The sequence below is a fragment of the Salarias fasciatus genome, chromosome 14, assembly GCF_902148845.1.
Source record: "Salarias fasciatus chromosome 14, fSalaFa1.1, whole genome shotgun sequence".
NCBI classification, from domain to species: domain Eukaryota; kingdom Metazoa; phylum Chordata; class Actinopteri; order Blenniiformes; family Blenniidae; genus Salarias; species Salarias fasciatus.
This window is the reverse complement of record NC_043758.1, coordinates 19,319,816-19,342,780: the sequence shown is the minus strand read 5'-3', so window position 1 is coordinate 19,342,780 and position 22,965 is coordinate 19,319,816. Positions and strand designations below refer to the sequence as shown.

General features: G+C 42.5%; 2 protein-coding genes across 4 annotated transcripts in view; both read right to left on the bottom strand.

The window, feature by feature from the left end:
* Nucleotides 1-22,675, bottom strand: part of rasa2 (RAS p21 protein activator 2) — a 42,792-nt gene extending 20,117 nt beyond the window's left edge. Inside the window, exons 1-3 of the mRNA XM_030107803.1 lie at nt 22,661-22,675; nt 7,119-7,300; nt 4,207-4,330 (exon numbers count right to left, since the gene is read on the bottom strand). Of these exons, the coding sequence (XP_029963663.1) occupies nt 4,207-4,330; nt 7,119-7,176 (182 nt within the window). The 5' untranslated portion in view covers nt 7,177-7,300; nt 22,661-22,675. The remainder of the gene's footprint in view (nt 1-4,206; nt 4,331-7,118; nt 7,301-22,660) is intronic.
* Nucleotides 10,205-22,525, bottom strand: zbtb38 (zinc finger and BTB domain containing 38). Of its 3 annotated transcripts, XM_030107800.1 has the most exons (3): nt 22,352-22,525; nt 21,546-21,820; nt 10,205-13,927 (listed from the first exon to the last, which is right to left on the bottom strand). In XM_030107800.1, the coding sequence occupies exon 3, from the start codon at nt 13,925-13,927 to the stop codon at nt 10,259-10,261; it is 3,669 nt and encodes a 1,222-aa protein (XP_029963660.1). In that variant the 5' UTR covers nt 21,546-21,820; nt 22,352-22,525; the 3' UTR covers nt 10,205-10,258. The 3 variants fall into 3 exon arrangements, with proteins under 3 accessions (XP_029963660.1, XP_029963661.1, XP_029963662.1); XM_030107801.1 differs by lacking the exon at nt 22,352-22,525 and having other exon boundaries at nt 21,546-22,066; XM_030107802.1 differs by lacking the exons at nt 21,546-21,820; nt 22,352-22,525 and adding an exon at nt 18,002-18,596.
* Nucleotides 22,676-22,965: the final 290 nt, after the last annotated feature.

The window sequence follows — 22,965 nt, the reverse complement described above, 5'->3', positions numbered from 1 at the left end:
GTTGGGCGCAGGACTGTCTGCCCGGTGGGAGCTGGCACAAACACACCAGGCCCGGGCATCTGCGCCACTTCGTGCTGCCAACAGGACGACCACAAGGCTGAGACCGCGAGCCAGACAGCTTGATCTGACACGGCCGCTTGCGGGCTAAGCACTACCTTGGTGAACGCGCCGCCTGCAGTTGGACCACCTGTCCCAGGCAGCCTGAACTGCACCGATAAACAGTTCACAAGTTCAGGTGAAATGCACTTCCTGTCATTTAGATTCAAAAGTCCAGTTAGGCTTACAAAGTCTGAAGTCACATGTTTTTTTATTTTCCTTTTCTAAAGTGAAGGTATGTGAAGGACGCTGGGCACGCTCCTTTTGTATATACTCGTATTTGATGCTGTTTCAACAAATTGACAATAGCTCAAATTGAAACCAGAAAGGCAGGAGAACTGTATGAGGAGAAGGCTGAGGAAACACGCTGTATGTGACGAGGAGGCAACTGAGGTGTGTTTGTGTATTTCTTGTGTGTTTGGGTTAGCCAATTTGTTTTTAGTCTGTTAATGTATGATCTGCATAACCCTTCTCTTGTTTTTCAAATGCAGATTTTATGAACCAGCTCGGGACAGGAGATTATAATTAGCCTGAAATCAAATTACATTTTGAAAAAAAACAAAATCTAACCTACTGGATTTACAGTAGTCCCTGAATCTTCAGTCGAGGCAATGAGGGACCTTATCACCTCGTCACATCTTACATCCTGCTTCCATCTACAGTTCGTGCATCTTGAATGGTGAAATATCTCGCCCGAAATGTCCTCACAGCTCGTCCAACACATCCAGTATACTCCCACACACACACTCCTCGACGTTACATGAAACTACGCACTTGTAACCCACCCCCACTTGTTCTGTGCACTGTCAAATATACACCCACGACGGTCCCCGTTTCCCACGCTGTCGTTCTGGCGTCTAAATAATGTGAAAATCGCTCTCCAGAGCCACTTGACCACAGCTGTTTGAACATGCCTATTTTGTCGGAGGGATTAGCCGCAATTAGAGCTTCCCAACAGCCTTTAAACAATTAGAGACAGGAGCACATACAACAGGCATGAGTCAAGCACCATCACATAAACAGCGGGCCAAAGCTGAGTGATTATTAAGATGTGTTAAACAGTGGCGAAGGTAGTTGAGAGTGACACAGAGAGAAAAACAGGAGAGAGTGTGGGAGGACACACTTCCTCAGAAACAGTGAAATCCTTTTGAACAGCACCGAAATCAAGAGGAGAGAGCGATCGTGAATTACCTAAAGGAAACAGGCCTCTCTTTACAGCGAGCTGCTGATCGTGTAGATGAAAACCTAAAAAGGTTTCCTGATCTCCTGCACCTCTTTAAAACCGGATGACTGGTGTCAGGGCTCAGAATTTTTGGATAACCGTTTCCACATGAGAGATTTTAATCGACAGGATATTCTTCTCTCTTTTAGCATTGTTTTGTTTTCCAACCTCAAAACAAACTCAGAGCTGCATTAAAATAACAGCAGCCAAACATTATGGTCCAAAGCACCACAGTCCATGCTTCAGTCTGGATTTGATCTGAGTAAGAAGCTACATCAAGAATAAGCATCTTCTGGGTCAAACTTCACAGCACAAGAGTCTAACAACTTAACACGGAAACACAAAAACTTTTTCTTTTCTTGTTTTTTTGCCACTGAGCTTGTTTCCATGACTATAAAAAGACAATCATTAGGAGTAATCAAATAATAGTAATCATGAGATTTGAAGCATTTAAAATGTGATCATTGAAAAAAGTCAAACATGTGTCATTCATGTGGACACAGAGCCTGAGGAGCATTTCTTGATTGATCATAAACAGTTGCTAAGCAAGAGCAGCTAAACGTGTGATGACATTTTAACCTGACTAAATGGACTTTACCCTCCACATCTGGAGCCAAGCAAATAAATCACTGCTTGATAGGAGAAAATAACACAGCAAACCCGAGACCTCTGCGAACATGTAAACACAATGATGTTTGGGATTTCTTGTATAGAAAACATTACCTGCTCCCAATGAGGTGTGCCGCGACTTCAAATGATAAAACTACTGATGCTGAAACACTCAGCAAGTTTCATCCTCGTGGAAAAACCTTCCTCTCAATGTACTGCACTGATGAGCAGATAAATACCTGAGGGTCTCTCAACTGATACTTTTTTATTGAATATCCTAAACCAGGGGTGAATACAGCAACAACAAAAACATGACGACATCCTGAAAATTTGAAAAGGAGAACCTGAAGTGGGTGAAGTGCAATAAGACAGCCTGCTTTCACGGCAGCATCGCTGAGCTCTCAGCCACAAGTGTGGTTTGCTGCCTGCTGTTCAGTTCTGAGTCTCAGTGTTGTGTTGAAAACGTGAATTTTGCTCAAACAGAGCATCTCAGAGTGGACAAACTCAGAACAAATAATTTTATAGAAAATGTTGAGGTTTTTTTTTGTCCCTTAAAGCTCGTGTCCGGAGTTTTGAAAGAGAGAGGTTTTTTCCGCCCTCCCTCTGCTTTCATGAGCGACCAAGCCACGCCCCTTTAATCATGCACGCGAATTATCTGTCGGGTGAAAATGAGAGCCTCTGAGTCCTACAGCATCCTACATGTTGAGCTGTTTACGGTGGATGTTCAGCAGACCATGGATATATCCGAGGTAAGCGGGGCGGCTGCTGTGTTGCTAACTCTCCTCTGCCTGGGCGAGTGCGCGTGCTCTCTGGCTGCGCGCACATGTTGACTGACAGCACGAGAATGCGGAAGCTCGCATTCTATTGGCTGATGCTGACCGGCGCTTTTTTGGATACCATGGGGGTCTATGAGACGAAGGCGGGGCTCATAAATACATTTTTATATTGCTTTATGCTAATATTATATTGTAGTATCGAACCAGACTGACACATTTAAGCTCTGTTGAAAAATGATACATACGTTGGAAACGAACGGAAACTCCGGACACGAGCTTTAAACATATTAGTGTATAGTTTACACCAGGTTACAATTGATCATTTTCACATTTTGAGACTTTTGATTATTGGATTGGAAGAGAATTAACAAGAAGTACTGTGGTGGGCTCACTTTTGTCAAAACAATAATTGTTATCAGACCTTCCACATTTGTGTCGATTTTTTTGTGGCTGTACAATTTTCGAAAAATGCGCAAGAGTGTGAGCACCTTTTCAAGCGTTCTCAAGATAAACTCAACTTTCAATATTCCAGTCACAGCCGTCCGATGATCAGATGGTCACACTGAACATGTACTCTGGCACAACATCATTAGCTTCACTGACATGGACCATAACTTATCACATTTTTGGCTGATCGGACTAAAGTTGCCTCGTGTTAACACTTATATGAGAATAAATTTGGATTCTGTACATGATTATATCAGGAAACCTGTGAACTCTATATAAGCACAATATCTTTCAATTGATACAGAAAACACAACAAGCTCAGTTGGTCAAGCTAAAAAACTCCATCCTCAGTTTTAGAGATGATTCTGGGAAAAGCTGGATGTGGGCTCAAGAGTACCATAAACCACATTAATCTGACAATTTAACTAAATGTTCCTCATGTAATTAGGATAATTAAATTTTCTCATTTGGAGATAATTCAATAAGCTTGGAAAAACAGTGTGGCCATGTGAAAACATGAAATAGCTCATAACGATTAATAAATGGACTCAAGGCCTCTCTTTCTGTTTTCTGGCACGATTATATTTTTTCTGGGATTAAAGATGCATTCCTACATCTTGTCAAAGGAAACAGGATACGACCAAATTACATCAGTCATAATTCTTGACAAAATTTTCAGAACAGTTTTTTTTTCTCTCTTTTTTTTTCCCAATCTTTACGATCAATATCCGGAACAAAAATCCCCTTCTCATACGGTACTTCAGAAATGTGACAGCAGTATGTAACTGAGGCCAGACTTTTACCACGACATGTTACATTAAGGAACTGACTTAACGTATAAAATATTCAATCACACTCTTGATAAAAAAAAAGGTATGCACGTTTATGTAATATTTATGAACATAATTAAAAGGTGACGTTTCAAAGTTTTATAGTTCACTTGGAGTAGCAGCTGCTCAAAGTGCAAATCTAATCAGAGGGATTAAAAATGTGGTTTGCAAACGTAATCATGACGAAAATTTCCTCCAAGCATGTAACAATGTTTTTCCTGCTTACGTGACGCTTTTGTCGAACACCCTGGTGCGAAACACCTCCTCCTGATCCAGACTGATGGTGCAAAACGTACACAGGTCCCTTTGTCGATTTGGACCCGAGACCGGACCCAGGTTCTTGGCTTCACCTGCAGAACCAAAATCAGAACGTTATTACACTTGCAACTGTTGTCAAAACAATAGTCAAACTTCCTGATGGTAAATAAATTGATTACAAAAACACATGGCCTACTCCCAGTTGACATAATGTACCCATGCTGTTAAAATGATCGACGGTGCATGGCTGTGTTTACCGTCCTTTCCTTCTGCAGTTATTAAGTTTTGTTCAAAGTAAAACAAGTTGAGTTTGAACACACTGGTAGTCCTTTAGAAACATAAAAAATAAAAAAATTAAAAAATTCAGATCTTGTAAAATCATAGTTATGAGATTTGTTTAACTAAATCCCGACCAAAATATTTTCATAAGTGGAAACACACTCAGGATGCTTGTAAAATATGCTTTGATGTGCAACATCCTCGTGTTGAGTGGAGGACACGGGCTCCTGCCAGTTGTCACAGGGCAGACTGCAGAGCGGATGTAGCTCAAGTAGACTTCAGGCTCATATGTGTGGTTAGAAACACGAAACACTGATTTCCTCAGCATAACCCACAGTGGCAATGCAGTGCTGATTCACAAATGAAAACACAAACCACTTCCAAAACATCGCAGCAGGTCTAAAGTACATACAATTCAATTTAGTTGAATAAAAACAAGGAAAATGTAAATAATGGTGGCCAGAAAGGTTGATCCGGCACTGTCAAAGCAGCAAGTGGCTGGTTGAACCCAGTCCTATCAATAACTTCAGCGCAAGTCAGATTTAGAGCAGTGGATTAGAGGGGCAGTGGCAGACTAAGTTTGTCCTGAAGCTGTGGATTGGAATCCTTAACCCAGCGAGAGACCTTGTTAGGTGAAAGCCACCAGTAAGATCAGCTTTTTAAACAGGCTATTAATAATGGAGAATGGCTAATCTTAGTAATGAGCAGTGAAACACGCAAGCTGTCACTAAGTTTGGATGAGGATGACCTGGTGGGAGTCGAGCACACGACCACATATACATGCAAACACAGATACACGCGGCGTACTTCGGCCAACCAGTCCAGCTTCCTTCTCTTTTCCACCCCAATACTTCCACTGAAACAAAAGCAAGTCAACGAGAGTGAAACCATCACCCACAGGTCACAGTCAAGCAATGTTCGTCTCAGCTCAACACAGCCACATCATTCTGGCAAGCAGCCTTTTAGAATGAGAAGAAAATGAAGAAAAGGTGCATGTAGACATCGCTCAGCCAAACTAAGAGCTGCTTTAATATCAGAACATCACCTCCATTGATGTTGGCTAAAGGAAAGAGGACAGAGTGTGAACGAGGAAGAATGGAGTTTCGTAAGACTGCAAAGTGAGCTACATGCCATGAAAGTTCCTCTATTTTGTTCTGCTTACTGTTTTCTCATTAATACATCGTAGTGAAACTGACATTTGTCTTCCTGCTGTGTGCCCACGCACTGAAGCCCTACGTGCTAGTTAGCCTACATTCACCTGAGTTCATGCACATACAGCAGAAGCAACATTATGGAAGCTATAAAAATGATAACGCAGTGTGAGATGCCAAACATGTAAAAACAACAATGACGCATCCATCCGCTTTATCCTGAAAAGGGTAGGGAGAGCTGGAGATAATCAGAGCTGATGTTGGGCAAGAGGCAGTGCACACCCTGGACATGTCACAAATCCATCATGGAGTGAGTAAAGAGTGACAAACATTCACACTTTGTCTATTCAGAGGTACCAATTCACCTGAGATACGGGTCACTGGATTGTGCTGCAGTAACTGAATAAAACCCACAGTGTGGGAGAGAACATTCAAAACCCACTGAGAACCATGCAAATGTTATCCTGTTAGACAGCACTGCTGTCCACTGCTCCACTTTGCCACACAAGACTTATTTTGGATACAAACGGGGAAGAAAATAAAGACATTGAATAAAAAAATGTTATCATGAATCAGTGGATTTAGTCAAAGCATGTGTGAAGAAAAAAAGGTCACTGAACGAGGCTCTGTTATTTCTGAATGAAGACACTTTCTGGGGAGAAAACGTTGAAATGCCAGCAGTGGCTTTAACTTCTGAAGAGGAAAAAGTGCAAATTCAAACAGGTGCAGGGACACCTGGCATGTATCCCAACCCAGCAGTACACCGACTGCCAGGAAAGAAAACACTTTAAAAAAAACCCACTCATTTCGAAGCATGATCGTTGGCTATCAGCCTGTTTCTGCTATATTGGTAATATAGCAATAAATAATGGCATAATCCTCAACAAAATCAACCCAGAACACACTCTAAACACTATCTGCAGAAAATGATGGGTGAACTGGAGCCGACGTTGAAGGTTTAGTCTCTGATAAGAAGTCTACAGTGTGGGTGGACGCCGGGCTACGGTTTGAGGGTGTTTTATGCGGTCTGACTTGTTGGTTGTAGTGTTATTACCGTGTAACAAGTTACCTGCCTGCACTGTGGTTGCAGTGAGTGGCTGGACGGGTTAGCTTTTAGTGGTGATGGAGGTTAGCCTGCTGTGGCACCAGCGTTAGCGAAGCTCACAGCTCGGGCTAGCTAACACCTCCAACGGGCAGAAGAAAAAAAAAAAAAAACACCCGGAGAGCTCAGAGAGCCGACCCGGGGGAGGCGAGGCGAGGGCGGGATGAATGAAATCACCCACGGCGGGCTGGTAGCCTCTGCTAGCATGCTAGGCTAACCTAACGTGAAGTACCAGGCTGCGGATGGGCTGCCTGCCTGCCTGCCTGCCTGCTGGTAGCACGCCGCGCCCCTCCGGCTTCCCGTCTCTACCGACCTCTCTCCCCCTCCTCCCCGCGGTTTGAGACTTACATATTTTCCCCCGCAGGCTCTGTAAAATCCGAACCCTAGCGTCGTCCTCTTCCGCCATGGTCAGGGCTGACTGTCGTCGCGGCTCCGGTGCATTCAGCGCTGGTTTATCATATCCGTTTATGAATGCAGGCAGAGCGGAGGAAAGCCAGTCCCACTACCGCGTCACGTCGTGGTCCCGCACACTCCGCCGCCGCTGCTGCTGCTGCCTCCAAACGTTTGGAGAAATAACCAGCTTCCTCAAAAGTCGAGCTGCCCACTTCGGCTCGCGCCGCAGCGTGTAGGTGGCAGGAGTTTTAAAGCGGGGTTAAGGTCTCGGGTGTTGCTGCCGCTCATTATGCAACCGTACCGCCGGCGGTGAACTCATACTTCGACTCGTGGAGCCATGCGAGCCGCTCGCGCGGACGGCAGGGGCGCTTGGAGTGAGTGAACCCCGCAGAGAGGAGACAGACGGCTGGGTGTCAGAGGAGGAGGAGGAGAGGGAGAGTCAGCACTTTATAGAAAATACAACAAACATCCGAATTTATGCAACCAGATTACAAATATGCACGTTAAATGCAGCACGTGGGATTCACGTGAATTACCTGCTAGTCTGTAAGTAAAATGTTCGAATAAAATAAGAAAGTTTAGATAACGTTATTTCTCCTTAATGTCTCGATACAATATATACAAAAGTGAATTTGATAACATCAAATTTGTATGTTCAAAACCATCCCATGCGAAATGTAAAAAAATATATATAAGTGACACCTTTTAGATTATACAGTATGTTGTGGAAATTACACGAAGTCTCCAGTGGCATTAATGTTTGTAACTTTATTGGTAACATCCAAACAGCGTTACTCAAGTGGTTAAATGGTGCATATATCTTCAAGGAAGCACGATTTAGCAAGTAGAAGGGAAAAAAATCTGTTAATATAGTTTTCAGTATCATTGCAAAAATATTAAAGTTAGTAAACAGAAGTGGTGTTGTCACGTGGTCCTTATCAAACGTCTATGACACTTATTAAGGCTATAACAGCATATTTGGATTCTGATTAACAAAAAACTGATTATATTATTTTAAAGAATTTGAATCTTAAAATATTTCTCAAAATATTACAAAGGGATCGTTTACAATCTGTGCCGACACCAGTCACTCCTCAGGCCAGCTCTCTGTATTATCATTTACTATAACTTATTTAACTTTACTCTGCCATATTGATAAATTAACTTATATTATACTCTTTCTGCAGTCTTTTCTATGTTGACCTATTACAATAAGTGTCCCATGGGATTGATTAAGTATTTTTATTCTATTCTATACTGTCTCAGGAAGCACATCACTGAAATGCAAAATTCATGGCTTTTTTGTGCTGTATAAGTCATGCTTTCATGTGTTTTACCATGCTCCAACTAAGAGATTATTTGTTTTCTTTCAAGGAGATACTAGTCCAGTCTTCTTCACTGATGCAAAGCCTCAGGAAGTCAGGTATGCAAAAAAGACCATTTTAATTGCATTGTCTTTGTCTCTTGCTAATACACAAGGTCACACCATCTAAATCAGGCACAAAAAACCCTGAAAAACTGTGTTTGCCAAGACATTAATTTGTTGTAACACTGCTTTTTTGTAGGAAAGATGAAACCATTGGAAAACCTGGTGATTTCCCTTTTCCCAGCAATTGTGGGAGGATCAGATGACCAGAGTGTGTTGCTTGTGACTATGAAATTATCCTCTGAAATTTAGGTTATTTTTGTCTTTCACAAATAATTTTTAGTTTTTCAAAAAAATATTTGCCATTTCAATCAAAATCAAAAACCTTTATTGGGTACAAATAACATCTGATAAGTTTGCAATACCACAAAAACATTGAGAATAATTGAGCCAGTACTTCTTTTCTGACTGAAAATGCACTGAAATCTTATTGTTTCTATATTTTCAATGAAAAGAAAACATTGGTACTCAGATTTGATCTAGAATAGGATCAATATTATTATTTAAATCATGTAGTCTTGTTTTCTATACATATTCAACCTTGTGACATTTTAGCAGGATAGGGATAAAGTCATGCCAATAAAAATAATTCACCCTACCTTTACAGCACAGGCCCTATGTTACAAAAAGCAAAACATTTCTAAACATCTGGAAATCACATCTTGAGGCCCGACTCTTAAGTGCAGATACAGTTTGTGTGCAAGAATGAAGGGATGGACTTCTCAGATGGGCTGAAGGTCCCAAAAGGATGGTGAGGAACCCATTACCACCAGGTGGCTTTATATTCAAGAGTCTGTTTGTCATACCGGCACATCTTTTAAAATTTAGTTTACACTTGAACCGCAGGGTGTTTCTGTGTCACTGTCTGAGGTTCACAACATGCCCATGTGACGTGTTGCTTGGTGGTTACTGAGTACTGTAGATTGTACTTTGCACTTCAGGCCAACAGAGGACAGGGCGAGGCTTCATAGAATATGAACAATATTTATTTAAATAGTTGTACATGTTTTATACATAATAAACACACAAAAGTAGTAACTTTATTCTGAATGGTGCCATGTGTTAATTAGAAATTACAGTCATATCAATGGTGCTTAGAATTGAAATATAATTATCAAAGTATTAAAATGAACTAATAAGCATAGTCTACCAATAAAGTGCAACCATTCCCAGTTTACTGAATGGGAAATTCATAATTCATGTTGATTTTCTCATACTTATGTCTAAAAAAGTGAAGATGTAACAACACTAGGAAGCCTTTCAACAGTCCAACACATCACTCACTGTGTTCTGATATTGCACACCTTTTGAAGAGACCACGTCTTTTCTTCAGGTTACAGTCATGTCATCAAGTCTGCTTTACATGCATAGACATTGGACAAAGTACAGAATGTGTCACCTTATTATCATTAAAAAAGGTAGACAAAGGTGAAAAGAATTACTGAGTGGCTTGGTTTTGGAGGAATGATGTTGCAACCAACACTGATATTAGATCCTAATGCTTAGGTCTTTTTGAAACACTTCAATGAGTTAATTTGAAAGTACAACATTAGAAATAATAAATTTCATCACCAGAGTGGCCACTTCAATCCATATGTCAATTCAGACTTTTGTTTTGATTTGTTATTGATTGATTTGCATCTAGTCAGTTGCATTGTCTCGGAGATCTTTAGAAAAATGGTTCCTCTTTGCACACTCGTTTCTCTGTCTTGTGGACAGAAATGTGGGGACCTGCAGACTCAGAATCGTTTTGTCCAAAGGGTTTACAGGACTTCTCACGAGTGCTATGACTGTTTATTCTTGGTCCCATCAAAGTATCTCTTTCTCTGTCTCTGTCGCAGGCCGCCTGCTTTTTTGAAATGAAATGCAGAGACTGCTGTGTGTTGAGCCTCTGTTTCACTATTTTATGCTTCACTTTTGACGGGGTCAGCGAAAACAAAGGGTCAATGCTGGGCGATAGTGGATTTTTAATACTGGAATATGACACATCTTTGAAGGCATTCAAAGATATAAAGTCAGTTGTGTCCTCAGATTTAGACTTATTCTTATCAATAGAGAAGAGTCCCTCCTCTGACATTTCACATTTTATGTCAGTGCCAGCTTGATTGTCAGCTTCTTCTGTCTTGATGGTTGCTTGTTTCTCGTCTTCACTAAGGTGTCCAGAGTATTTGGAACCTGATGTGAAGTCGTCATAATTGTACCCCTCCTCATTTGTGTCCTGGTGTTTTTTCTCATGGCTTCTCTTGGTGGCGAGGTAGAGGAAGCGCTGGGGGCAGAAGGAGCAGCGGTACTTCTTTTCGGGGTTGGGGCTGCGGGGCGTGTTGTCGAAGCAGGAGCCATTTTCCATGCAGTTGCTGCAGATGTAATCGCCGCTGGCGGGTGCCTCACCTGGTGGACCTTGTTTGCCACAGGTCCGGCAGAAACACGGGTGAGACCCAATGACATGCGCTTTCAGACCGGTCTCTGTGATAAAGGAGCTGTCACAGATATCACAGTTGTATGTCGCCCTCGGGCTACAGTTTCTACTGAGACTATGTTTCAGGCCTGTACTGCCACCCGAAACGCTCTCGTAGGTCAGCCGACTACTTCTGTCAGGGTGGGCCTCGCTGGCAAGGGTTCTGTCTCCTGATGCTTCAAGATAACGATGAAGCAGAGCTTTCCTGTGCTTGTATCTGAGCTTCTTTCTTTTCTTTTTAGCTTTGTAAGAGTAGTAGGGTCGCCAAAGCTTATCAGCCGTGTCACACTCATTGAGATCTTCGAACGTTTCTGCCTCTGTAGTAGCAGTGGCTTCAGATCTGAAGCGGAGTCTGGGAATCTCTGATTCGTCACTTGTTTGATGGCACCGTTGTGGGCTCTGCTCCTCGCTCACTTCTTTACTTCTCCTTTTCTTCCTGGGGAAGAGCTTAGATCCTTTGATTTGACGGCGGATGATGGCCTCATTTCCAATCTTCACTGTTATCTGACAGAGTGGCATGGCGTCACTGTCCATAGATGGACCTGGGCATGCGGGTTTGGCAATATACGTTTCTGTTTTTGCCCTTACTGTTTTATCATGCAGCAGACTCTCTGTGCTTGTTTGAAGTATCTCTTTTGTCATGTCCTCAACTCTTTTTGCAGAAGCCGATAGCTCACCTAACTTTTTAACAGTGCTCAAGGAGTTCAGGAATGGCATGCCATGACTGATTTGCTCTGGGTTGATTAACACCGGTGGGTTGCTGTTGTAACCCGTTGTAGATTCAGTGTTGGGTCGCAAAGAGAAGCTGTTTTCATAATTAGCGAAGGCTGGATCTCCTCTCTCCGCCTGTTTTCTTTTGCCTCCATGAATTTCCACCTCACTGTTCAGATGTTGGTCCATATCTTGGTCGCACGGCTTGTCAAAGCTGATGCGAGGCATCACAGGTGAGACCGTCTTCGTTGTTGCCATGAACGTCAGAGGGAATGAAGCGGGATCGGGGTGACCGAGCACACTACTGTCTTCAAATGGAGGGATGAGAGAGCTGCTGCCGAGTGAGGACTGGTCGGGTCTTTCAATGCTCTCCGAATATGTCTGACTGTAAGTCTTATATTGTCGCTTTCGAAACTTCATGGGCAGAAGCCTGTAGAGCTTGATGGGATAAACACTGGCTTTCAGGCCACCATTGGCAGACTTTTTCTTAACTGCGAGACTGGGATCAATGCCGTGGAAGGACTTCTGATGGTTTTTCAAGATGTAGTACGTCATGAACGTTTCCAGGCAGAATATACACTGATAGCGCCGTTCACCTGTGTGCCAAATTTCATGCTTTGTGCGATACTCTGCCAAAGCAAATACTTTATTACAATAATGACAGGGGTAGGCCCTCTGCCAGGAGTGTACATTCTCATGTCGTTTCAGACTGGATAGGGTGACATAGACCCGTTTACACATGCTGCAGTTGTACCTCCTTTGGGTACCAAAAGGCCTCACAGCTTTCTCATGAAGCCCTGACAGATCTACTTGAAGGTTCTCTGCTGCTAAAGGACTCGATTCATTGGGAGAGGGAAGTTGAGTCTCCACACTTTCCTTGTCCGACCCCTCGTCTTTAGCATGGTCCATCTCTTTGGCTGACAAATCCCCGGGATCCAGTTTTTGTGGGCCTCTCCCAGCCTTGGGACAGACCTGCTCATGGTTGCGCATCCTTTTGAGGTGTATGAACTTTCTGTGGCAAAACTTGCAAAACAAATGACTAATGAAACGCTTTTTATGCACCTCTGAGTGAATGGTGAGAAGAGCTTTATTTGTGAATATCTCTGGGCATTGCTCACAGCTGTAGATAGAAATGCTGTCGTCTGTTTGTGGCGAAAGGGTCGGTGGACCCAACTCCATCTGAGCATTGTCAGCGGAAGTCGGTGTTTTGGGGCTTTTTTCTGCTTCTGCCTCTGAAAAGAGTGGCGGTGGTGTCGTGACAGCAGCAGGTGCTGTAGGAACGCCATCCGTTAATGTGGGCGCCTTTGCATTTTCATTGTTTTGTGTCTCAGCTGGTGTTGGAAGTATACTTCGACCCAAAATTCCTCTCAGCCGGTGTCTTTTTTTCAAGGGGCCTGCGTTCCTGTAAATGAGTTGCTTTGGCTGTGACACAACTGGTTTAATGAACTTTTTGTTGTCCCACTGACCAGTGTCTTTGCCTTCAGTGGATTTGCTGACTGCATACGAATGTTCTGAGAGGGCGTGGCTTGATTCATTGCTCCCATTGAAGTAGGACGTCGTAGGACAATTGGATGGAAGCTGTCCTGTGTCTGGTGACTGCCTCTCCCCGTTGGTTTGAACCAGAGGCGTGAAGGGGTTGCTCCCTGGACACACCTCAGTGATGGAGAAGGCGTTGGTGATGCGTGGCCCTCTGGCACTGTCGATCTCCTCAAGCCTGGGAACTTCTTTCTTAGTAGTTTTGGACACCGGGGCTGTGTAGCAGTCTTTTGATTTAACTAATTTGTCCTGCTTGTCATGTTCTGCAAGCTTCTCTAAAAAGGGAATTCCAAGTCTTTTTCCAGCTGCTACCAGCCCACCTGTGTCCTCTGCAGCGGGGGACGTTACCTTTGAGCAGTATATGAAATTAAGGATGGTTGCAAACACCTCAGACTTGAGGTCCATCAGCTCCAGCACTTGGCCAGAGCTCCATGTCTCAGAAGTGGTCAGAGCGTTCCTGAAGTACCCACTGCAGGCTGCCAGGATGTTCTTGTGGGCCCGAAATTTCACATCCTCCACCACAATGGTAACATCACAGAAGAGACCTTGAGAGCGCTGTTCATTGAGCTTGCTTAGCACAGTGTGTGGGTGAGTGCTATCCATCAGGTTCTGAGTGCACGGGGACACCACAGTCATCTAAAAGTAAAAGAGAGAGAGAGAGAGAGAGAGAGAGAGATTTGATTAAGTTTCTCCATACAATCTAATTGGAAAAGAACTATGTACATTTTGAATTTGAAAGGAACTTTAGCCTTTCCTGTTTTTCAACACTAGATGGCAGTAATGTTCTGAGAGATGAACTCCAGCATGAACAGTCTGATAACTTCAGCCATCACATTCTCCATTTCATCCTTTTAAAAAGGTCCCATCATACAAAAAAAAAAAAAAAAACTAAAAAAACTAAAAAAAACAAGAACAATAAACAAAGAAACTTAAGGATTGAATTTGATGTTAAGTGCTTCTTTATATTTTTTGTGCAGATAAACTTTGCCATGAATGGTAAAGATTTTATGTAACATTTTGAAAGACCATCCTCACATTTAGCTATATATCAGTCAATACTAATATTAAGCTTTAAACCACTTGTCAAGCATTCAATGAAATCATAGAATGTATATAGTATGTATTAAATGACCTAATTTCAAATGTTAGCTGATGACTAATATGTGGAATTACTTATTAAACGACAGTCAGCGTTCATTGAGCAGGATTTTGACTTCCCAAATGTTGGAGTGAAATTGCCTAATGATCTACAGGTTTCACTGGAAAATCCTGAGTCGTGAGTGACTCATACAACTACATAGAAATACTGCAAACAGTGCATTATCACTCAACAGTGTGACTCAGTGTGTCAAAACGTTGCCAATCACATACTCATGCACAGTTGCGATTATACAACCCCAATTCCCAAAAGTCTGGGACAGTGTGTGGGATGTAAATTAAACCAGGGTGCGATGTAATTTTCATAAACCCTTTTTTTCACATAATAGAAAACCATGTTGAAAGAAGCCATTTACAATTTTAAGCACATTTGAGATTAGACAGGAATGATTCATCCCAAAATAGTTGAATTGGGTGCAATAAAAGGCCTAAAATGTATGCTAAATGCTTATAAATTAAACAGCCAGAGGGTTTCTTTGCAACCGGTTGGATTAATTGACAACAAGTCAGTAATATGGCTCGGTATAAAAGAGCATTTTAGAGAGTCAGTGAAAAGTACAAATAAAATCATACATGGACATGGAGAACACGCAAACTGCACACAGAGAGGCCCCCAAAGTCAACCTGGACTTCAGCTGCGGTGTTCTTGCTGTGGTTTCCCCTACACCACTTTGTGGCCCATTCTAAGATGCAAAATGTGAAAGAAGATAAAACTTTCCGAACTGCATAACACTAGTCAAATTTCTGAAGAAATCTTTGTGTATAAGGACAAGGCTATTGGTAAGCTTTGATACTGGCAGTTGTTAGTCAACATGATCAGGTACTGAAAAGTGTTTATTTCTGAGAAATTGGGCTCTATCATGCAATGGTTGCATTAAAACCTGGTGCACAGAGAGCTTACATGTCTGCAAAGCTTTGATCAATGCTGAAAAGCTCATGGAAGCTTTAGAACAACATATTCTCTCATCCAGCCAAAATTCCTCATACATATTTCAGCAAGACAGTGATAACCCACATTCTGCATCCGTCATATTCACGTCACCACAGGAAGAAAGTCGAGGTGCTCTTTTAACCTGCCTGCGGTCCAGATATTTTTCCAAGAGAAAACACTTGGAGCATCTTAAAAAACATACAAACTGAATAATAAGATCTAAAATCCAACATCAGGCAGAAATTGGGCAACATTTTCTCTGAGAAAACCTCATCAACTGATTTCCAAACTACACAGATATTGTATAATAAGAGAGGATCCTGTGCAATGGTAAATATCAGCCTGTCGGTATTTTTAAAAATGTTACTGCCATCAAATTAAAAACGTTGAGTAAAATGTCTTCTGTTCAACACCTGATATGTTCTTAAAGTTGTTGTATCTCCCACATGGGTTTCTTTAGTTTTGCAAATCATTGCATCCTGCTTTCATCACATTTCACGGCAAATTTGAAACATTATGTGACGTCACAGGAAATCATTGATAAACCTATCAGCTCACTTTTCCTCATTCATACTCATGAACTGATTTCATGAATTGAATTAAATCAGTGGTTCAGGACCAGTTCATGAGAGGATTAGGTTTTTGTTAAAGCTAAGGAGGAACTAGGTTTTCTATCAGTTCCCACTGTTTTAAATTGTAACTCTTGTTAATTGATTGCGTGATACTTTGTCTGGTGTGTTCTCTCAGCTGTGCACTGGGACTGATTGTACAGTTGACATTAGGGGCCTATTCTAGTCAGTGTTGCAAAAAACATGACACGTGGATAATTATGCTATAATGAACCAAACAGTCTCTACTTCAAGATCTTGTAACTTGTGTCACTGACAGTTGCTGTCAACTCACCATATGCTGCCATTATTAGAAGCTGGGTGAGAGAAATTGTAATTATGAAAACAGTGATGTAATGTTATATACAAGATAACTGATGTTAATAACAGCAGAAACATTTGAACATATCTTGTTGATGTGGTAATGAGTTTTTAATTTATGTTAATAGTATTCTGATGAATCTTAAAGGCCAGTACACACTGGAATACAACATTGGCCTGATTAAATAATCAAAGCAGATTTTCCATTGGAGGATAGTTTGCATACTATTTGTATCCTGACAGGTCAGCATTTATAGATGAGTTTGATTCCACAGTACGAGCAAAAGCGATCTGGTAACCTTAGAGGAAGTTAACCCATTGTGACCCTATACATAGTCATTTGTCTTTACTGAATCATTTAGTGTCTTACACAGCATGCTGACAGACACATGCAAATGATTCTTTCATGAGGTGAATAATCTTAACTGCACTGATGCATTGTTAATGTCCCAGGCATATTTATAAGTAATTGCCTTTTTTTTAATCCTCCGCGTATGGCTGAACCAGAAGTCACGCACTGACCGCGCAACTTAGCATGAGACAGTTATTGTCTTCCTGGGTGAACTGCTACTGTGGAGGCAGCGCTGCTATGTCTGTCTCTCTGTCGGACAGCAGTTAATGATCTGCATGCACGTCCTGCTGGAAACAGCACATCTTTATTTCTATTTTTATTTTTGCCCTATTTGACATTCCGTGCAAATTATTTTAAAAACAAAACTCTTCCGTTATTTTTTAGTTATCTCTAGTTTTATTGCAGTGACAGCTTGATGCCTAATATTTGGATTTGCTTAAAGTACAATGCTGTATATTTGAGGCGGTCGTTAATAATTTATCACTGATATAATTCTTTGTTTTGTAAAAAAAAAATATATATATATATATTTTCTGCAGTTTTATGTTTGTGCAACAAATACAATATGGCTGCCGTGCTTTGGAAGCCACGCAGCCTGATGAAACACAACCGCCCTCCTGCCTTCTTTCTCAGACAGGCCTCTGTTGTCATGGCAACATGCTATGGCGCAGCACTTATTGGGATTCAGCTGGATGGCAATTGACGGTATTAGCTGTCCGGGTATTCGGCCCCGTCTCTCTCACAAGCATCCTGCCCTGTCTGAGAACCTGCAGCGCGCAGCAGCCTGCCGAGCCGCCGGGGTTTGCCTTTGTCTCCGTTCAGTATACGTGGTGTATGTGCGTTGGTCTGGAGGTCTTTGTCTGCAGGAGGAAATGGACTTTCTCGGCCATCCTATCTTAAGTGCAAGTGATGCCCCACACATTATATATCAGTAACTAAGTTTATAGCGTTTGCATCATAGTTTTACCCTTTCTTCTAGGTCGCTTTCACACAATATCGAGATCATTTTTCTCAGTTTGAATCAACTGTTGTGGCTTTATTGGCACCAAATGCGAAGCGGAAATTTTGAATTTGTCACCAGTGCTCATGCATTTGCCACACCCAACCCTAGTTTACTTTCAAAGCCAATGTGATTTTTTTTTTTTTTTTTTTACTTCTTCATAGGTAAAGTAAAAATCCCCACACAACAAACCACAACCCAAGAAATGACAGTGCAGCTTACAGACAGTATTGTCAAACAAAGAGCGAAATGTCAAAGCAAAAGCCACTTCACGCACCTCTGCAAAGCGTACTTCCGCACAAAACAAGTTAGAAATTGTGGGAAACCATGCAAAACATACCTTAGTAAATCAGAGAAAATGATGCAGGGCGAACAGGAAACAGTGTCATGCGGTATCCCGTTTCTACAGCTCTACATGCCCTTCTATATGTTTAAAAACAGTTTCAGGAGAGCAAGGCGAAAGTAGTTTTTTTTTTTTTTTCTATGATGCTCGCTGAACAGTGGTGTTGTCAGAAGCAGAGCTTTTTCTGACGTCTTTCTTCCTCTCCCTCCCTCTCTGTGTGCAGACGACTCCGGCTCCAACGTCCTTCGCCTCGTTCCATGCAGCCCCGGTCCCGGGCTAGATCTGCCCTGCCCTCCTCTGTCCGACCACAGCTATAGGAATAACTCACGGCTTCTACAGCGTGCAGCTCAACCCGAGTGTGGGTCTGCCTTTGTGCTCGCTGGCCGACTGAAGCTTTCGATCTGGAGCCACTGAGCAGGAAACTGCAACTTTTATCAAGCATGGCAGAGGGCTGGAAGGAGAGTGGAGAGATGCAGGGTGCTACATCACACACCATCACACACCAGCTCCGCGCTCGATTCCAGAGAAAACGCTCAGCTGCCTTGCTATTAGCAGCCCAAGCCGAGGGGTCCTCTGCCGCACGGCAGATGCTGCGTTAAATCTCCCCAGCACCACATCAGTCATTTCTGCTCGATGTTGACCAAAAAGGAAAACGTCTTTTGCATGAAACATAATTATCCCGAGCTCGCTAAAAGATGATGCACCTTGAATGCATAACGCCGCACCATCTGTTTAATGCTCGTATACACAGTCTCTGCTTTCGGTCGGTGCTTACGCAGTCACTGTTAGGTAATGCAGAATATGAGAGAGGATGGCACTGACTACTGTCCTATTGTGTAACACGGCAGGCAAAGGACCTCTGAGGAGAGTCTTGCGGTTGCAGCAAGCATGCAAACCGAATGCAAAAGGCGAGAGAAAGAGCAGGACTGTGGGTATACCTATGTAGAGGCTGCTGATTGATGCAAAAGCAGCAGATGCGTCAGCACTGCAGACGAGGGGGAGGGGAGCTAGCTAAACACGACATGGCTCTGTGAGCCTCTCACCAGCCTCTGAGGACGGAAGCAACTGTTTTATTTACACAACTGAGCGTGGAGTCATATGACTGTCTTCTCCCCCATTCAGACTCCTAACCACTTCAAATCAGCTTCAAAGCTCTCGGATTTTATGGTGCTGCCGACTTCAAAAGACAAAAAATTAGCAGGTGCTGTGTCATTATGCATGCACGTACCCATTTCCCGAGAGGAAGAAAACGTGCCCTTTAATATGCATTGGCGGCTTGTTTTTTTTAAGATGCACTCACTTTGGAAAAATTCATATCTGTGTTCAGCATATAACACTTCAATGTTTCATGAACACACTCCTAACCACAGATGCGCTGTTTTACTCTTGCTGCTGACAGCGGTGCTACACATTACACTATCCAACCTGTCAATACACCTGAGATCACCAAACAGACAGCAAAAGGTTTTCGACCTTGGCCACAGCTTGCATGTGGCACGGTAGACATGCAGTTTCTATCGTCACTGTTATTCAGTTTTCCATTCTTTGTGACGTGTTCACATCTACCACGGTATTTCCTTTCAGTTTATGGAGACTTGCAATGGAAAGTGAGAGATTAATTTATATTTGGATAATCCTCTACTAGAACAGTTATTCATTAAGTACATATGTAGCTGTAATGAATAAAACAACTATATATATTTTTTAATACAAATGAATCTAATTGAATGTCAGCTAATTTAACAGTGGCCAATTCATTGTTTTCATTATAAGTGTAGAGAGACCATTTGGCTTACTTTTTGGGATGTAGACATCTTGTACATCACCTGAAACTATCAGAATTTTAGTTACTCCATGTTAAACACTATAGTGAACTTATAAACGTATAAAGAACATTTAAATGGTAGTGCAATAAAATATGACTGTGGAATCATTTGATACGATTCTCACAAAATCAAGAGTGAATTTAAAAAAAAAAACATATCAATAATAATCTTTCCAGAGCATCCTGGGCTGACCCCGGGGCCTCTTCCCTGCCGGATGTCCCTGGTAAACTTCTGATAAGAGGTAATAGGCTCGACTGGCTCCTCTCAATGTAGAATAGCAGCCGCTTGACTCTATTTCTTGTTGGGTCTGGAAGCGTCTTTGGGTCCCCCCAGAAGAGCTGGATGAAGTTACTGGGGACAGATATATCTGGGCCTCTGCCACTGCTATCACATGTGGATGAAGCAGGAAGCATGGATGGACAGATAGTAATAATAATAATAATAATAATGACAATAAGTAAGGAGTAATAATAGCAACAATAACTGATTTCAAATGTCACTTGTGCAAAAGATGCTTCCATGTTTCTCTGTAGATAGGTGTATTTACACCACCTGCTGATATACACAAGTGTTGTGCAATCTGCTGCACAAACTGATTCAGAAATAACTGCCCTAAATGTACAAAGAGCCAAAGGTTTAACAGAGGACAATTATGACGTGATATTGCCAGTGTCTGCAAAGACTCTTATTATTTGAAATGAAACACGTCAAGACTAACCTCTAAAGATGTTACATGACATAACAATAATGAACAATACCTCAACAATGAGCTTTAAAATGGAATTATGAGCCTACATCTCATTTTTTAATAGTGCAAGAGGTTTTGCACTTCTTACATTCTCCAAATATGTCAGAAGGCCAATTTGTGTCCGGGCTTAGACCTGTAAGACTTTTATCTCCTGGTATCAGCTCTGTCCTTTCGTAGCAGCCAACCGTCATCTGGTCTGATGTGTGTGCTTGTGGTTCTCAAATTCACGGTAAAGACACACATGAGACGAAGTCCAATCAATAAATAAAACACACCTTCTCCTGTGTGGAAAGACGGAGACTGAATGTTCTCTTCTTCGATAAGAAATTCCAGGTAATACAGAGTGACAGGTATCCAATGGAAAAATACTGAGTTAAACATTTTTCTCCTGACTGGTACAGCTGACAACTGACCATTGTCTGAGAGCCGCAGACATTACTATGAGCTGTTCTTATAGCAACTTTTACCGTGCCGATCCTTTTTTGTAACTCCCTGTATCACGATGTTCTCAGAAAAATATCTCACCATTATCCTTGAATCATTGAAATAACATTTTTTTTCCCCTTAGGGATAAAATAGTCTGCCCATACTGTGGCCCAGTTTTGGCTTTACGGTCACATTTCAACACTGATCTCAAAATGTACTCCCTTTTCCAGAAAGCACATAGCGAACCGCTCTGGGCAGTGGCGTGCACTGAATATTCCGCACGCTGCACTCAATGTCACAGCTAGGAAGTGTTGGAAACCACAGGACAGAGTGCACAGGCCTGTGTGCCTCTGATGCTCAGTGAGCTCGGCTGCGGCCTGGAGGGACGCTCATCAGCAGGGAGCCAAAGACTGCAGTACCAGGCTGAGTAGGCCTCATCCTCATTCTCCAAGCATACACACACTTAGCGCACAAAAACTCTCCTCTCCGGGAGCATTTATGCAGCTAGCCATAAGAAGCACTGATACAGAGAGTCGCCTACCAAAATGTCTCTGCTGAAGGTGCTGCCGCGACCGCCTCCTCGGCTCTGGATGTCTTTTTTGGTGTTTGTTTAGGAGGAGGCGAGGACAGCGACTACCCGGCTCCCATTCTTCCTTTGGGCCTGGGTTTAGGCCTGCACCATCGTCCCTCTTCACTGCTGTCTGTGGACTCTGGTCCTGGCAGAGGTTCCCTCCTTCCTGCTGAGAATAGTTGACTTCTGGAGGCTGCTGTCACTGCTGCGTCACTCTCGCCGCATCACTGACCCACAAAGAGGAGCTGCGAAGGAGGGGTGGTGTGCAGAATGAGTGGAACACAGAGACGAGCAGAAAACAAGCGACACTACTTTCACGCTGCTCCAACAAACAAGCGGATGAGGCTTCCGCTCTGCCTCAGTATGAGGCCTAGTTGCTGCCTGTGGTATTCAGGAAGTGAGTCTGAGACAGATCCTTTATTGTTACGTAATGAATATTTTTCCTCCCCGACCAGACCCAGCTGAGAAGGCTGTATCAGAGGCTAATAATAGGCCGAGGTACCTACCAGGGCTTCATGTCGGATTGACCCAGCTAACATATTGACAGAGGGATAGATCATATTCAAGGAAACATTGATGTTAAAATGACTACGCGTGTGCCAGTATTTTTCTTTTTTTGGCTTCACATCAAGGATTTGTATTTCCCTTCTTTATTCTTGTCATGTGTAGAAGCAACATCAAAACAAAGATGCAGAAATGCAACTATCAACACTGAATAGACCACATGTTTCTGATTCATGAAGGCGCCTGAGAATACAAGAAAAAGCTGTGCATACCTTTGTCTTAGGTTACTGAAGCTTGCTTTTGCAGGTTTCAGGTGAAAGATGGCAGATGCCCTTGGACACGCACACACGCGTACCAGATTTCAATCCAGACTGAGTGTGTAGTAGTGTCTAGGCCAGGATATGGTAACCAGAAGTACAGCAGTTGTTTTGCACACGTTACAGGAGGGTTTATTTGCTTGATCCTCCTCCTCCTTCCATCATCTGACTCCAGTTTTCATTGCCATGTTGCTCCCTCTGGTGGCTGCTTCACTGACACACACACACACACACACACACACACACACACACACACACACACACACACACACACACACACACACACACACACACACACAATGTGGAATGCAGAGGGCTTCCAGCAGAGGGCGCACAAGGCTTCACTGCTAAATGTAAACAGGAAGTGAGGCTTTGTGTGCTTCCTCAGGTGTTCCATTTGGTATAGTGTACAGCAGGGGCCAAGATGGACATTTTAGCAAATTTTTATCCAAATAAAATTAGTCCGTTGGCCTTATTTAACCTAAAAAAAAAGATTAAAGTTCATTAACTTCAAAAGTAGTTTTGCTATTCATACCAAAGATTGTGTTGCATGCATAAAATTAAATGCA

Coding starts and splice junctions, on each gene's coding strand:
- zbtb38 (XM_030107800.1), bottom strand. CDS start 13,927: ATGACTGTGGTGTCCCCGTGCACTCAGAACCTGATGGATAGCACTCAC.